The sequence below is a fragment of the Nelumbo lutea genome, chromosome 4, assembly GCF_056320005.1.
Source record: "Nelumbo lutea isolate HS-2025 chromosome 4, American lotus-T2T, whole genome shotgun sequence".
NCBI classification, from domain to species: domain Eukaryota; kingdom Viridiplantae; phylum Streptophyta; class Magnoliopsida; order Proteales; family Nelumbonaceae; genus Nelumbo; species Nelumbo lutea.
Genome location: NC_142687.1, coordinates 49825139 through 49842649, shown reverse-complemented (window position 1 = coordinate 49842649; position 17511 = coordinate 49825139). Strand labels below are relative to the sequence as shown.

Here is a 17511-nt window from a genome sequence, read left to right as displayed (position 1 = left end):
ATGCCTCAAATTAAGGCCTTTATTTAATTCTACATTTAAGTAATATCCAAATTCAATTCGAACTTATTATATGCATTAACACACCTTAAACTAGCTATAAAATCCATGAGTGAGAGGATTCAAACCCTAGTCATTAATTTGCATTGATCATAATTCTACCATTAATTCATATTATAGTTGATTCTCATAAACGTATGCACTTTAAATCTTGAGTAAATTTTCTCTTTTGAAGGAATGTTGGTTAATAAATGCTAAAATTGATTATTAAAATTTATAGACTAATAAAAATAAATACAAATAATATTGATTTTATGAAAATTAATAAACTAAAATTTTAATTCTTTCATCATATTTGGGCGGTTATCAAATGTGTTCCAATGTGTCACAATGTATATAAACCATTAAAATATCATTTTTTATATTTAAATAATTCATTTATAATCATATAAAACTTACATTTGTTATCCATGCATACCAAAGAATATGTCAATACATTTTGCATTTTCAATACTTCCAACGGTGATTCAAATTTTATTAGTAATTCAAGATATAAAAATCTTAACGAATAGAGATACTACATAAATTTTTAATTTTTCAAAGCAACATGAGAAGTATGCTCCAAGAAAGTAATAACATGAACATGCTTCTGCCAGGGCTAATCAATACCCATGTCGATATCTACTTTTCTTTTCTCTTTTACCTATAATTTAATATAAATTTACCAAGTGCTCATTCCTCAACAGTCTTTGGACCAGTCATTAACCGGCCTGTGAATTATATGTAGAAATGAAGGGCAAAATATCGTTCAACTTGCCTCTAGACGGCTGACTACATATTTATATATATATATTGATTGACTATAAGATTTGTCTCTGATCGTCTGATCAAAAAGGAGTAGATCCAGGAGAGCCACACAAAAGCAGTGTTTCAAGCTTCCTGACCCGGTCCCACCACCTAGAGCTGGAATTCGAAGTCTGATGTCTCCCATCGTCTCCTGCTCTCATGGTCTTCTCCCTTAGCTGCTCGTTCTCTAACTTCAGCTTCTCCACCTCAAAACAAACCTCCAAAGCCATCTCCTTCTTCTTCTTCTCTTGTTCTTCCCTCTTCACCAACTGCTCGTAGTACTCCTTGTTCCTCTTCTCCAATCCATATATCTGCCCCTGAAGATCCTCAATCTTACGACTCAGCAGACAGACCCTGTGATCGTCCCTCATCTTCAGCACGCACCTCGCCAGCTCACTCGCCTTCCTCTTCATGAACGCAGATTCCGTCGCCAACCCTTTGTTCTCCTCCGTCAGCGCCGACACTCGGAACCCCAACCTCGCGTTCTCGTTCAGAAGAATCAGCCGTTCCGATTCCAACACCTCTAGTAGACTCTTCTGCAGCTCGATCTTCCTCGAAGATTCAGTGTTGCACTTCTCTAGAATGGTCATCTCATTAAGAAGAATCTCGTAGTCGATCGTCTTGCTCACAAGCTCCGCCACAAGGGCGTCGGGGTCCGCCGCTGCTGCTGCTGTTGCTGCATCCTCGGTGGTGCTCTGCGGTGGCGGAGGTTGATAAGAGAGTGAACTCTCGGCATCGGAATCAATCTGGTTGTCCCCATCTTCGTCGATATCGGAAGTGACCACTGAGAGTTGAGATGAGATTTGGTTCTTTGTGACAGATTGGCAGTAACGGTCGGCTAAGGAGACGTAGCCATTGTAGAGATCTTGAACGAGGGTTAGTAGCTGAGGGCGCTTTCTGTAATAATTCTCAGCGCGTTCTGCAAACGAGTCAGACTCGTCTTCCTTAGGGAGACTCAGAGCAAGACTTTTCACCTTATCCTCCAAATCTGTAAATTGACAAAATTAAGAAAAAAAAACAGAAAATAAATAAAAATCAGTCGATAATGACGGAACAAAACATGAATTAAATTAGCCTGTTAGTCAGCACTCACAATGGACCCTACCACTGAATTCGTTCACGTTGCCAAAACTTATCATTTAGCTATCAAATTTGTAGCTATTATTTCAGAATGCTTAAGATCCCACCAGCATCTGACTTTCGTGGGCCCCTGATTAAGCAGAGCGTGGTACTCACCAAGATAGTGAAGTAGTGAAGCATGGTAGATCGGGAATCAACGCTTCTTCGGTCTCACTATGGTTCACAGTCAGAATGGAATTGAATCCTTTTTGGAATCTCAATCAGAATGGTCTAGAAATAAAGTCTGTTTGGTATTAGAAAGGAAATTGGAATAAGCTAAAATGGAATTCCATTCCCAAGTGAGAATGAGCATTAGATGAAATGGAAAATGTCATTCCACCATGAATGAGAATGAGGTTCTTACTCTATCAAACGAAACAGTTGAAATTGAAATGGTCTATATCTCAATTTTAGACACCTATTCCCATAAACCAAATGAGACATTAATGACTTACTGATTTGTTTTAGGCTATGTTTGGTTTGAAGGAAAAAAATAGAGAAAGGAAGGGAAAGGTAAAAAAAAACTTGACAAATCTTGCATAGGTTTCATTCCCTTCCTTTTCCTACCTTTTCCTTCAAACCAAACATAGTTTTAGTGAATCAAACAAGGTTTTGATCTCTAAGATCACTCCAGATCAGATACCCACAAAATGCTCAGACATTTATACCCATGGAACAGCGCTACCATGTATTTGAAACATCTCCTTATATAAAGGAGAGATATTCTTAATGCACAACTGTTGTGGGCTGTGGAAACAATTTGTGGGTAGCACATCCGTGATTACGAGCCCCTTTAGTATGTGTTTGGGTTTCACTGAAAATTTCATTGGCATTAGTAGAAATGGCCCTTACTAATCAAAATAATCTTCTTATTTAAAAAATAAAATATCGAAATAATCTTGCATGAATTCATCCGTACTTCAACCATAACAAGTCTTTAACATTTTAAAATTAAAAGGAAATTAATTAAAGTAATCATAAAGCATGTGAAGTGCATAAAAAAACAATACTAACAAAAAATTACAATTTTTAATAAATAAAAACTAATTGGCAAAGTGCATGAAATATATTCGAAAAAGTAATACATTTTAAATCATTATAAATTAAATTAATGAGCAATTAAGGGCTGACTCGTTGATGTGTTAATTGGTTTGTTTCATCATTGATACAGAATCAAATCTTGCAATCAGCACTTTGGAGAAAAAGAGGTCAAGAGGAAATTATTAATGGGCCGATAAATATGGTGCTATAGACTTTCGGATACGTCCCTCTAAGGATTGTAGTCAGTGGTTAAGAGGGTAATCATGCCTTAAACCGACCCCTCTGAATCGATTTCAAAATAAAAGAAGTAAAACCTAAGAAAAAACTACGGATACAGTCCAATACAACGTATTTATATTTTGAACCTTGATTCTTTGGGTTAGACTGTAATAGGGAAAAAGATATGATATGCAAAAAACACGAGACCATGATAAGGAATCAGATATTATTTATCAAAATTCATAAGTTTGGATTGATCAAAACCTTTTCATATCATATCTTTCATTCTTTACCGTTTCTAGATTTTCCGTAATTCTTTACATAACAATAAAAATTGTTAAAATTAGCCTATGGTAAGATTTTTTTGGGGTTAGAAAAAAGAGAGTGGGACCCCGGTTAAAAAGAAACGGAAGGTCATAAGATGCGTTACTGTACCGTAGGGTCCACCATCTCGTACAAGCCCCTGGAAAGGTCGCTCTTTTTATTTTGAAATCGGACCACGACAAGATTGCTTCTGTTTGTTCATACCGTGCAAAGGAACCAAACAGGTCCCTTTCGGTTCAGAGTGACGAGTATACGACACGCTTGGTTCGAATTTCAAATTTAAATAAAGAAACCGGCTGAAAGCAGAACCGCTTCCGATGACTGACACCGACAGAACCCCTCAGGTCTCAGGCCTCAGCCCTCAGGCCTCAGCTTTTCAAATTTAACCTTTTCACCCACAATTCACAATTCACACACGACAAACATAGAACGGGTCCTACATGTTTTCTTATATCCTGCACGGCAGCCAAACCGTGCAGAAACACCAAACCCTTTTAATCCAAACCGTCCATTTCAGACTTCAGCACTCTTAGTCTGTTCCCAGCTTCACAACGTAGAAAGACTTTCACAGTTTCAACTTTCAACTTTCACGTACACGATCCGTATAGGATTGCAGAACTCTCAAGTCCCAATACAGAACGGTACATTGATTAGAGGATAAATAACCAGTTAACCACTAGTACGTACGGGTGGGGAAATCGCAACAAAATCACCGGATTGCCCGGTTAAACAGTAAACTCATTAACTCAGCGGATGCTAGCGTCACGGACGTCTATTTCAGACCAGACAAAGATATAAAACACCTTAAGCCTCGTATTCGCCCAAAACCACTGTTTATGATTCGTCGTCTTGTGATTTGACATGTCCTTGATCATGAGGACGACAAGGCCGTGAAGATAGCAGCAAAATAGCGAGTTCACATCTCGCCCCACAGCACATCCCGCCGTGTAGTGACAAAGGTGTAAAATCGGAAGAAACGAAGGGAGAATTTTGTAAATTTGCAGTACCTGTAAGAGTTGCATGGAGCCAGGACGGCCTACTGTGGCTTCGACAAGGTTGGAGAGAAGAACCGAGCGTCGGCGTCGTCATATCCACCTCTGCAGCGCTGTAGAAAATCTGGGACGTAGCAGAAGCACGTAAATGAATCGAAAGCGATCGTACAGACAATACGTTCTCATTGGTCACGAGGAGGAGAAAGGAGAGAGAACCAGCTGCTGCTGCTGCTGCTGCAGCTCAGAAAGGAAACAAGAAGACGCGGATCTCGAGACAGCACACCAGCAGTTTGATCCTTGACGGCATTGAAATCGAATTCAAATCGGGAAAGAAATCCGTTCAAGAATTTCAATTGGAGATTTTGCTTTGCTGGGAACCTGAGAGCAATATGTGCAACAATGAAGGACGTCCGGCGATAACCGCCGGAAGTTGAACAGAGAGAGCTGAAGCTGAAAAGTGTCCTTAAATTCCAACCTCAGTTGAGGTCGAACATTTTGGAAGATGATGGGGAGGGTATATTATATAATATATTCTTTCTGAAACTAAGCTTATGAAAATGGCGGTTTCAAAGCACATGACCGTTGGAAGGTTTCAAAATTTTTCGAATAAAAGTAAAGTTTGAGTCTGAGAAAGGGGTTAGTATCAATATTTTCTTAATGACAGAAGCCGGTAGCCGGCGGCCACTCAACGCAGGAATATGACGGGAAAATGACGACATGAAAGAAAGAAACAAAGAAAAAAACAAAAGAAACAAAGAAAGAATGAAAGAAAGAAAAGAAACGGCTTACCTTGGGCGGAAGAAAATCAGAGAACTTCTGGTGATACAGAAAACTGATCAAACTCGTTGATGGAATACCAGATCTTGGTCTTCGCTGGAACGGCGACAATGGGACTGTAGAGGGTGAAGTTAGAATGTCAGTCCGGAGTCATTAAACTGTCCTTAAATAGCAGAATGCGAAAATCAAAATTAAAGTTTCAGAGGACCAATCAAAGAGAGACACGTACATTTCCTTGTCTTCTTTAAAATATAAGAACTGTCAATTCCTTAAAAAAGATTTGGGAAAATTACTGATAAATAATGCAGTTTTAAATTTTCTCAGTGGGTCAACAGTAGGGGTGTCGATTGGACTGGATTTGGTCCAATCCGATCCAGTCCAATGTGAGCCCATTACAAATGGATCAGGTCCAATCCAATCCAATGAATAATTTGGACCGATCCATTTAATGTTCCGACCTTTTAATTTTTTCAAATTCATTTTAATTTATATTGGTTTCAATCCAAATCTGGTTCATTGACACTTATATTCTTATCTTATATCAATGGACCGGATATTGGCTTAATCCAACCAAATTCAATATAAATTTATTATGGTCGGATCAGATCCAGTCCAATCCAATAAATATTTTGGACTGAATTGATCCAATTCACTGTTTTGATCCATCTAATCTGTCCAAATTGATTTTGGACTGGATGGGGTTCAGTCCAAAACCGGTCCATTGACACCTTTAGTCAACAGTGATAGGGATCATCTTGGGCCAGGCCGGGCCGAGTTTTTGACAACACATTGGGGCTGCTCGGGCATGGCCCGTGTCCAAGCCGAGCATCCGGGATTTCCCATATTAATTAATAAAATTATTGTTTTTTTAAACGTTAGAATTTTAATTCATTTGGCATTATTTATATATTAACATAGTATATCATATATATATATATATATATATATATATATATTATTAAAAAAACAACATATTATACCATATATAAACTATTTCCAAGTTGGCTTTGGCCAAGTATAGGGTTTGCTTGGCCTATGCCCTTGCATTATGTGCAACAGGGGTTAGGAAATGGATATGTGTTCTACTTGGAATCAAATGGAACTAACTTCAAATCAGTCTTGAATTGACCCTTTTCAATATGTTATATGGTAGGGTCTGGTATCAAATTCTTCTAACCGATCTCCACCTAAGTTGGTTCTAGGGTTTAGGGGTAGGGTTGTCAATGGATTGGGTCTAAGTAGAACCGGAACCAACCCAACAAGAAATATTAAGGACCCAAAATCGAACCAGACCCAATAAGGTTTGTAATTTTAGACCTAGAACCGAACCGATCAATTCTTAGGATTCTAATCCGATTATAATAAACCAACTAAAAGTATTATATATAATATTTATTTATTTAACATATTATACATTTAATATATATATATATATATATATTTATATATATATGCTCAGGTCAAGTCAAAATCGGTTCGGGAGTGAGTGGAATTGGTCCCAAACCATTAAGAATCGGGACAATATATCAAGAACTGGAACCAACCAACTAGAATCAACCCAATTGGTTCGGGTCCATCCCGACCCATTGATAGCCCTATCTAGGGATTTACCCTACCCAAATGGATATGATGAACCGACCTTGGTTGGTCTTGGTGGAACCAACTTTGAAGTCAAATTTGTCTTGAAATAAACCCCAAAATACTTTTAAGGATGTAAATATTTGAATTCAAGCTCAATGTGGGATTGGGTCAAAAAGACATTGGGCAAGGCTAGGTCAGGTCATAAATGACCATCCCTAAGGTAGATTTATATTTTACTTTTATATCTATGTGGTTTTTCTTTTTTGGCTCCAATGCATCTGCAAGTGTTCCATCACCAACTTGTCACATTAGAAAAAAATGAAAGCTATTTAATTGCATTTGGCAAGCTTTTTTTTGGGAAAAAATGTTGCTACAATAAATAGTTTTAAGAAGAGGGGTCTATTTGCATTTCCTGAATCACCAAAGTGATGTGACATATTGAAATTTGAAAAAGGCCATAGCATTTCTAGATGTATACAATTGTCATAATGGAAATATTATGATCCCCGTGGAGATTTCATGAGATATGCCTATTGCAGGGAAATTCTGCTTAAATTTCACTTCAAATGTCTCCAATGTTCCATGTACAGGTAATAGAGTTACATACACCCTACCAAAATATGGCTGTAATTTGAGCTAGGTCTATCACAGGGGTGTATTGATTTTTTTTTTTTTTTTTTTGTATTATTCAATGCCTCAATCTCCCATAGGAGCCATTACTTTTTTTATGAATAGCACAACATCACATCATTAATATTTTTTCCTTTGAAAGGGAATGACGGTAGGAAAAGGTAAGAAAACCTTTATAAGTGTTGTATAAATTTTCCTACCTTTCCTTCCAATCAAACATAACTTAAGGGATTCTCTCGAATAAATAAATAAATAAATTGCATTTTAAACACCTAATCAGCATCCATATCGACCAAACATAATTTTTGTGCATTTTTCAAAAGAAAAGCATACAGCATTGCAGCCAAACACCATCTCTATATTCCAATATGATAATAGAAATACATGATATTAATTATTAAACTTTTTCATAGGTAAATAGACATTTATATTACTACGAAACCAAATAGGAAGTTGATCAAAACATACGAACTTCCTACCCAACATTGTAGCCTTTTGAGCAGCTAGCGGTCTGCTCAATTGCATTGTCTACTAACAAAAACCTAACTTCATAAAATAAAGGTTTGAACTATACAACACTAAGGAGCTGAACCTAATGCCCATCCAAAGCATTGATAGCTATTAATGAATATTAATGAATCTGACTCCAAAACTTCTGCTTGGCCAGGTTTAGTCCATCAACAATGAGACCGAATTATATGCTTTCTTTCGTAAACAGTGTGAGTATGGTCTTGTAAGGATCAAATCTGATTTCACCAACAATGTCTATAAATTCAACCCCTAATGCTGTGTTGGGTTGATGTGCAAATTTATTTGCATAGATGCAAATTTATGGCAATGCAAATATTTTGGGTGTAAATTTTGGTTTATTTTACTTTTAAATTTTACCTTACTTTGTTTGGTTGCAGTACAAATGAAGTAAAATAAGTCCTAAAGTAGAATAAAGTAAAATCTAAAACAAAATAAAACCAAAATTTGCATTTTTTTCATTTGTACTAGTACAAATAAAATTGCACTGCAACCCATGGTTTTAAAAAGTGACCGGGGAATGGAACCATTTTGGCCACCGGTTTCTTGGTCGACGATTCAACCATCCAATTTGAACGGATGGCCCGTTGTAACAGCCATAAACCATTGAACAAGTCGACGGTTCGACTGCCTGGGTCAATGGGTCATTGATCAATTCAACGGTTTTTTGCCAGGGACTGGGTTTGGGGTAAAATGGAACTGGGTGTCTAGATGGTTCTTGGGCTGAACAGTCCAACCATCTGGGTCAACGGCGGTTTGGAAACCATGCTACAACCGAACACAGCCTAAAGAATCCTCAAAATCATTACAAAACAACATGTAGCCATGGAAAAATCCCAAAACCCGAGGAGAAAAAACAACATAAAACCTTTGGAACTAAAAAAATATAGTTTCACAATCACAATTTATTTTTTATAATACCTCCAAGAGGAAGAACCCATTTAATTTATGAAAAGTTACCTTGATTAGCTAAGAACTAAAGTTATCGTGATTAGTGCAATAATTACAAATAAAAGGTGTATTGAAATTAGTGAACTTTTCTTTCTAAACTTTGAATGCAAAAAATGTTGTTCTGAATTCTGAAAATTGTCAAATGTTCATTTTAACCCCAGAGAACTTTTGTTTGACTTTTAGGGGTATCATTAAAAACAAAAAATTGTAAGATTCCACTTTAAAAGATAAGAGATAAGAGGAGACGAACACTCGTCTTCCTCTTAAAGTTATAAGATTCCTCTTAAGAGATAAGAGTTAAGAGGAAATGAATAGGCCCTTAGATTGATGGTTGATTAAAGTTACTACATACAAGCTAATCACTTATTTGATTGAAATTTTTCCTCACTAACACTATTATTTTTGGGATCCAAATGTAATAAAAAAGCACCATCCACCTAACATAAAATATTCAATTTTGTCAATCTTGTTTTGAGCGGAATGCAGAGAGGAGTGGTCATGGGTGGGGCCGGGCCTTGCACCTGTGATAAGGGCTATAGTATGCATGGTTTTTGAGCCGTTGTTGACTTGAATGGTTAGACCATTCGGCCCGGGAACCGTCCAAGCACCCGGTTCATTTTACCCCAAACACGGTCACTGGCCAAAAATCGCTGAATCGGTCAACGACCCGTTGACCTGGGTGGTCGATGGGTCGACCCGTTCAATGGTTTATCATCGTTTTTTATTTTTAAATTATTTTTATTTTTTTGATTTTTTTTTATTTTTTATTGTTAGAACAGGCCATCCGTTCGAACCGGATGATCGAATCGTCGACCCAGAAACTGATGGCCAAAACGGTTCTGTTTCTAGGTCATTTTTTAAAACCATGATAGCATGAGCCCGGGCCTAGGCCTACACAAGTTGGCATAATTCTAGGCCTGTACTTTTATGTAAAAGAAATACTATATATATAATATTTTATATTATTTGTTATATGCATATAGTATTTATTTTATACATTATGTAATATAAAATATTATATATATTTATAGGTCTCGTCTTATAATATTTATATATAAAATATAGAATATAACATAACATAAAATATAGGCATTTGCATAAGTTCTCTCTCTCTCTCTCTCTCTCTCTCTCTCTCTCTCTCTCTCTCTCTCTCTCTCTCTCTCTCTTATATATATATATATATATATATATATATATATATATATGTGTGGGGGGGGGGGGGGGTAGAGCGGTCTTAGGCCAAGTTAATTTGAAGTATTTGGCCCAGGATTAGCCCTAAAATTTGTAGACCTAATGCAAGCACAAACTTGGGTCAAACCAAGTCTGAACGCAAAATCTAGGCCCAAGCCTGGAATTTTTGGACTAGGTCGAGCCAAGCTGAAAATGATCAACTCTGATTCAAAATCTAAAAAACCATGGTCATGTTTGGTTCAATGTTCTAAACCTCATTCTTTCAATATATATATATATATATATATATATATATATATATGTGTATATATATATATATGTGTGTGTGGGCGGTGTGGGGGGGGGGGGGGGGGTAGAGCAGTCTTAGGCCAAGTTAATTTGAAGTATTTGGCCCAGGATTAGCCTTAAAATTTGTAGGCCTAATGCAAGCACAAACTTGAGTCGAACCAAGTCTGAAAGCAAAATCTAGGCCCAAGCCTGGAATTTTTGGACTAGGTCGAGCCAAGCTGAAAATGATCAACTCTGATTCAAAATCTAAAAAACCATGGTCATGTTTGGCTCAATGTTCTAAACCTCATTCTTTCAATTCTTACTCATTGCAGCCAGAATGGGCAAGAATGAATAGCATTAGAGTGTTTGGTTACAAAATTCTTGCCATGGGCCCCGTTATTTTTATAATGAAAAATCAGCCCATAGCCCAAAAGCTGAGGTAACCCACACATGAAAAATAATCATGTTCCACGTTGCTCATTTTCATTCTTTGGAGAAACTTTGTGCTGGAAGACAAAAATTGTCGAATAGATGTTTACCAATGGATGGCCGGTGGTCAGCTATCATACTACTATGATGAAAACTTATGCCAAAAAACAATGATCATTCACTATCCGTTAGTAAACATCTATGCTAGTGGTTTTTGAAACCATGACTAGCAATTTATGACTAACCGAACAAAGCTTCTTTAAATAATGAAAATGGACATGGCTCACAATTATATGATCTTTTGTTACGTTTTATCACTTTCTTAGTATATTACTAGCAGCGACCCGTACGATGCATGGGCTTTGTTAAGTGAAAGTGAAACAATAAAAACACATAAGAATAGAAATTTTTTTACTGTAATTTTTTAAATAATTGATAACTATTTATGTTTTACATACTACTTTTAATAATTTTTTACAATATGAATATAACAATAATTAATTTCAACTAAATTAATAGTCTAATCTCCAGTAAACAACAATAGTTTAACCTCCAAAAGTTATTGAAAATTTATAGTCAAAATACATAATTATTGAAAATATATTTATAACAAAAATACAATAAATCTAATAAGTGCAATAAATTAAATTTTAAAAAGCTAAATAACAATAGTTTAATCGCCAACAATTATTGAAAATTTACTATTAAATAAAAAATGGAAATAAATTTATACATAATTATTGAAAATATATCAATCACAAAAATACAATAAATAATTACTAAAAATACAATAAATATAAATATAATAAATATATATAAAGATTTTAAAATTATAATTAATAAGTATTAATTTTTGAGAAAAATATTTTCTATAATTATTAATTGACATAAGTGAAATAGTGTATTCACTATTAGTACAATAATAATTGTAAATATTATTTTATGCTTTAATATCTAATAAACTTTTTGAAAGATAATAAACATTTTTTTTTGGAAGCTTCAATACGCCTAAATTATTTAATCTATCCTTCATTATGTCAATAATATTTACAATTCTTTAAATATTTATGTTTTATATTCTTATTATCAAATATTATTAAATCTATTATAATTATGTTTTTGTTTTTAATATTTTTTTTAGTTATTACATAATTTTTTTATTCAATCTATTCTTTTTTGTTATCTAAACAATATTTCAAATATGATTTTGTAATTAAATTTTTTGATACTAAAAATATTTACAATTTATATATTTAAATAATTTCATTATATTTATTTTTATATTTTTAAGATTTTTTTAATTTATTACATAATTTCGTTATTGTAAATTTTTAAATTTTATTTTTGTTAAATATTTTATTTAAAATATTTTGTTATTTAAATATATACATAATATTTAAAATATTTAAATAATATTGAAATATTTAGAATTTTTTATGTATATTTTATTGATTTTAAATTTATTACATAATATTAAATATTTTTTATATAATGATTTAGCTATTTTAATATTTTGTTATTGAAATATTTAAATAATAATTTATTTTTTTATTTTTTAAAACTTTTATTATTTAATGAAAATTTAAATAATGATGTGATTTAAATTTTAACAAATTATTTAGTTATTAAGTAGAATAATTCATAAAATTATAATTTATATTATTACTACAAATTGTTGTTATTAATTTCATAAAAATATAAAATTATTCATAATCTGAATATTATTAAATCTATAATAATTGTTTTTGTGTTCTAATTAAATATTTTAAAGTTATTACATAATTTCGTGATAATGTTTAAATAATGCTTATATTTTTTAATTGAAACTTTCTTTAGATAGACATAGATGGGAAAGTGGGGGAGAGGATAAATGGGAATTAGAGATAATTTATGGGAAACTAGAGGAGAGAAAAGAGGGGATTTGGAGTGGGACTCAAGTAAAGAGGATAGTGGTGCCACATGGTTATATAGCATCACAAAAGCAACCCTCTTTTTCTTTATCTATTGGTTGTTTGTAAAAATGACATGGAATAAAATAAAATCAAAAAATTCACAAAAACGAGAAAAAAAAAAGATAAAGTTCTCTGTTTTAGACATTTTGTACTTTTTCATGTTACTATTTTTGTTTTAAATTTTTTAATTTTTAAATTCCATTTCTATTTAGAAGTTTCAAACTGTTCTATTCATTTGCACAACTCCCTACTCAATTCAACAATTAATTTTAAAAAGGTGCCTATAGACACCCCATTTTTGCGCTCTTCAATCTTTCTATAGCACTTTAAGCTTCAAGCATGCATCAGTTAACCTTGCGTTCAACCTAGGGGTATTTTTAGAATTTTACAAAAGTTGGGGCCTCAAGGACTCAAAACCATAGGTACGTAGAGCCGAAAAAACCAAACCCAATGACACCAATATCATCCAAATACGACACTGTTTACACCTTCATCTTTAGACTCGGAGCTGGAATCGATTTCGATCATCCAATCGGAGTCATTTTATTCCTAATCCTCATTTCACATCAAATCCAAAATCTGAGGCCATAAGTACGTAGAGCCCAAAAACCCAAATGCAATGACACCAAGATCACCCAAGTCCGACATTGTTTACCCCTTCATCTTGAGACCCAAAGTCGAAACCGATTTCGATCATCCGATCATAGTCATTTTAATACTAATCCTCATTTCACATCAAATCCAAAATCTAATACCATAGGTATGTAGAGTCCAAAAATCCAAATCCAGCAACACCAAGATCACCCAAATATGACATCGCTTACCCCTTCATCTCAAGACCCGAAGCCAGAACCAATTTCGATCGTCTGGTCGGGATAGTCTTTGATCCTAAATCCTAACCCCCAGAAAATCTGAAATCCAACCCTGTAGATGGATAGAGATCAAAATTCTGAGTCCAACGGTACCAAGCTTGTCCAATTCCAACACCGTTAGCCCCTCCATCTGGAGATCCGAATTTAGACTCGATCTGGGCCCTCCATTTAGAATCCTCTTCACAATAACTTCGAATCCATGGCATTCCACGACCAAAACTTCCCCTCAGCCTCTAAAAACATCTTAAAAATCTAATATTTGACCAGCTATAACTTCCAATCAATCAAGCCAATCACCTAAACTTAGAATGTCCAATTTAGGTAAATTGGTGAAATCTTTATCTCTTTATCTTGATTAATTGAGAATCTCTCACAAAGTTTCCTTGACACCCATTCTCTCAATCAAGGCTCCAAGGCCAAAGGACTTCAGGGCACTGACCCTTGAATCCTACAAAGGCAAGACAGATCCGATCAAACACGCCAATAGCTTCCAAGATCTCATCCTACTCCATGGAGCAAACGACGCAAGTATGTGTATAGCTTTCCCAACAACCTTGAAGGAAGAAGCTTGACTATGGTACTCCAGACTAACCCCTGGTTCCATCAAGAATTGGGACCAGCTCGCCCAACTGTTTATCAATCAGTTTGCCACAAGCAAGAGGCATTCCAAGTTGGCGACCTGTTTACTGAATGTAATCCAGAAATCAAATGAAACAAAGGGGACCTAAAATCTTCTTCATATGTACCAAGGTGGAGAAAGCCTCGAGACTCAAAGGGAAGCTACAATGGTGGAACAAGCTGATTAGACCCACCAAATCTCAGATCGCGTTAGGCATGATCTGACCTAAAGACACGCGATAATGCCTCAATATAGCAACTATTAAAGGGTGAAGAGGAAAGCAGAGATCCGTGGCCAACACCTCCGCATAAACACAAAGAGCGTCTCGGTCATCATCCTAGGGGTAGTGACTGGGCCACTACTCAATCCAACTGAGCTTGTTGGGGATCTCGTAGCGGTGGTAAAACTCAATTATCTCTACACCAGATAGTTCAGTCGGGCCAAAGGAAGACATGGCTTGCTCAACCTCGTGCCTCTCCCCCACCATGGCTCCACCACAATATGCATCGAACGAGCCCTCCCCCAAGGGACTCACTTCACTGTCCAAGCCTTGGTCATATAATCTACCCTCCACTGGACTACTCGACATGGTGAAAAAACTTGAATACTCACTAGTGAGATGGAAGGAAACTAGAAAAAATAGTAGCGGAAGAACTCGAACCAACAAAAAATCAGAGCTCAGCTAAGCAGAGTAGCTCAGATCGCAGATTCACAAACCTCATTCCAGAAACCTCCAAGAAGCTATAGTGTATGTGTGGGGACCTCAATAGGGACTCCATATTTATAGCTCGCTAACGATGATATTGACAGTGTAGATGCAAGCTGCAGCTGGTAGAGGCGCATAAGCCAGAGATCCAACGGTGCAACTGCACAAGACAACCAGGCTATAGCTGGTAGGGCGCGCGCAAGTTCAAAATTTCAGGCACACAAATTCAAAAATTCAAATTCTCGCGTGGGCTCAGATTTAAATTTGCGTGCCCACCAAAAGGCTCCTCACCGCACTTTGGGCCACCTGCAAGGCAACCGGACCAAAGAACCCAGAAAAACCTACTCTCTTCACTTGATTGACATCGTCTCGAGAGTGGGGGGAAATTGATGAGGGGTAATTTGGTCCTCCCAAAAAAATGATGACATGTGAACATTATCAACAACGCAGCAGTTAAGTCAATAGATCAACCCAGTAGGTTAGTTCGGAGCACCTCGCAAAAACCAACCTCGACCACTGAAAGGACAAACTAGCAAATAGGCAAACTTGACCAAGAAGTCAGCTAAGCTAAGGTGAGCTAAGGCGACCCAGGAAGCTCAGATCGTCTAACCGCTCCCTCACCCCACTATCAAGGGAACCAATATTGCGACCATTGGAGCAGCTCACCGTACCATGCACCACAATCCAAGCGAATGAACTACAACCACTACGCAGATCTCATAACCAACACATTAACACGCCTTGTATTACGGAAACAGCTCGGCCAGAATCTTAGGAATGTTACCAAAGCACCTTGAGCCCCTGGGACTATAAAAGGAACCTGAATTCACTTGGGGAGGTATGCACACTAATACTCTAAAACTCTCTCACACTCTCTAAGAAATCTCCATTCACCTACAGGCTTAAGATTCAGGGTGCCCTCTTGTGTAAAGAACTACCCGGGCACTCTTACCTTTCTTCACTTGCAGCTCACTTCAGCTCAGACATCCAGACATCAGCTCGGCCTTGCCAAATTGACAACCAGTCAGAGTCTGGGTCATAGTACATGAGGGAGTATTCAAATTGTGCTACATCACTTAGTGATAGTGATTTCTTTGGGTTCCCATAGACTCATTTAGCCCAACATGGACTAGAAATAAAAGGTGAACTCATCCACTATGTAGTGCAATTTGGGTGCTCTCGCCTGTCAGGTGACTCGGACATTGATTTGGATGATACCTTGTTAGAGACGAGTTGTGCTATGCCGAGCTGTAGATGGCCAAGCTATTTTGTTCTACAAGAGAGACTGAGTTAGAGTGCCCGAGCTGTTTTTACCCATGGTGGGAACTCCGATGCTTAAGTCAGAGAATTGTTTTTGAAAGTTCTTTAGGAGATAAGAATGCTCGAGAACTTAATCGTCCGTACCTTCACTAGTTAGAGTGAGGACTTTATATAGGTGTGAGTGTCCTAAGCCTTCTCACAACGGGTCTCATGTTCTTGCAAAGCCGTTTTCGCTTACTCAGGTGAGTTATTACATCAGTTATGTAATCTACACGAGGATTACGGTCTGTACGATTAAATCTGATGTGTGTGATGCGGTAGGCTGGCCTAACGGTAGATGCTTTAATGCTTCAGAGATCTTGGGTTGGTAACGTATCTTCGAGACAAGTCAGTGTGCTCGCCTTGAAGGTTGCCTTAGGTTCTTACAGCTCGATCGATCTCTAAGGAAGGTCGCTATATGTTGGGAGACCTACTAGCTCGGCCCGAACAAGGTAGTAAAGATTGGTCTAGGTGATGTGTTTTAGGCTGACTTGCCAAGCTAGTTCGCTTACTCAGCATCAAGGTGTCGCTTGGAGGCCACGTGTCACGATGTAATTCAGAGGACCAAATTACCCCTCATTAATTTCCTCCAGTCCCAAGCCTACGTTAGCTAAGCGAAAGGAGTAGCTCTCAATAAGGTAATTGGTCCAACTGGTTCAAAGGTCGTCCAGCTCCCTCTCTTGATCCGATCTGAGACTGCGTGGGACCATGGCAGATTTCAAATTTCAAATTCAAAAGAAGAGCATGCATAGTGGCGTGCAAAATTTTGAATTCGAAATCACCCACATGGTTGCTTCGTCTCGACCGTCGATTTGTTGTCAACGCACTTCATCCATTCACCTTTCTGTCTAGCAGACTATAAATGTGGGGTCCCCACTAAGGCCAAGCCCCACTTGCACTATTTTTGGATTTTTCTCTGAGGAGATGTCCAATCTAAGGAGGTTTCAGTCAAAGTGTTGTCGTTGGTTCATCTGTTGAGATTTTGTTCATCGTTAGCATCGGTTTACCCAATATTTCTTTCCAGAGAATAGCTTCGTTTATCGATGTCTTTTGATCCCTCGAGGAGTAGGTTGCCCGACCATAGATGGGTCGAAGAGGCAGGTTCTTCGGGAGAGGATTCTTATGGGGAGTCTTCTAGTTCTCGTCTAGGGACAGGAGCATAGGTCCA

General features: G+C 36.7%; 1 protein-coding gene across 2 annotated transcripts; it reads right to left on the bottom strand.

Annotated features, from left to right (window-relative positions):
* Nucleotides 1-682: 682 nt before the first annotated feature.
* On the bottom strand, nt 683-5538 carry LOC148855677 (kinase-interacting family protein-like). Of its 2 annotated transcripts, none has more exons than XM_088984461.1 (3): nt 5328-5538; nt 4554-4662; nt 683-1831 (listed from the first exon to the last, which is right to left on the bottom strand). In XM_088984461.1, the coding sequence occupies exons 2-3, from the start codon at nt 4633-4635 to the stop codon at nt 885-887; spliced, it is 1029 nt and encodes a 342-aa protein (XP_088840587.1). In that variant the 5' UTR covers nt 4636-4662; nt 5328-5538; the 3' UTR covers nt 683-884. The 2 variants fall into 2 exon arrangements, with proteins under 2 accessions (XP_088840587.1, XP_088840588.1); XM_088984462.1 differs by having other exon boundaries at nt 4554-4916; nt 5328-5481.
* Between the last annotated feature and the right edge of the window lie 11973 nt (nt 5539-17511).

Coding starts and splice junctions, on each gene's coding strand:
- LOC148855677 (XM_088984461.1), bottom strand. CDS start 4,635: ATGACGACGCCGACGCTCGGTTCTTCTCTCCAACCTTGTCGAAGCCAC. Junction 1,832..4,553: donor GCTCCATGCAACTCTTACAG/GTACTGCAAATT, acceptor GTCAATTTACAG/ATTTGGAGGATAAGGTGAAA.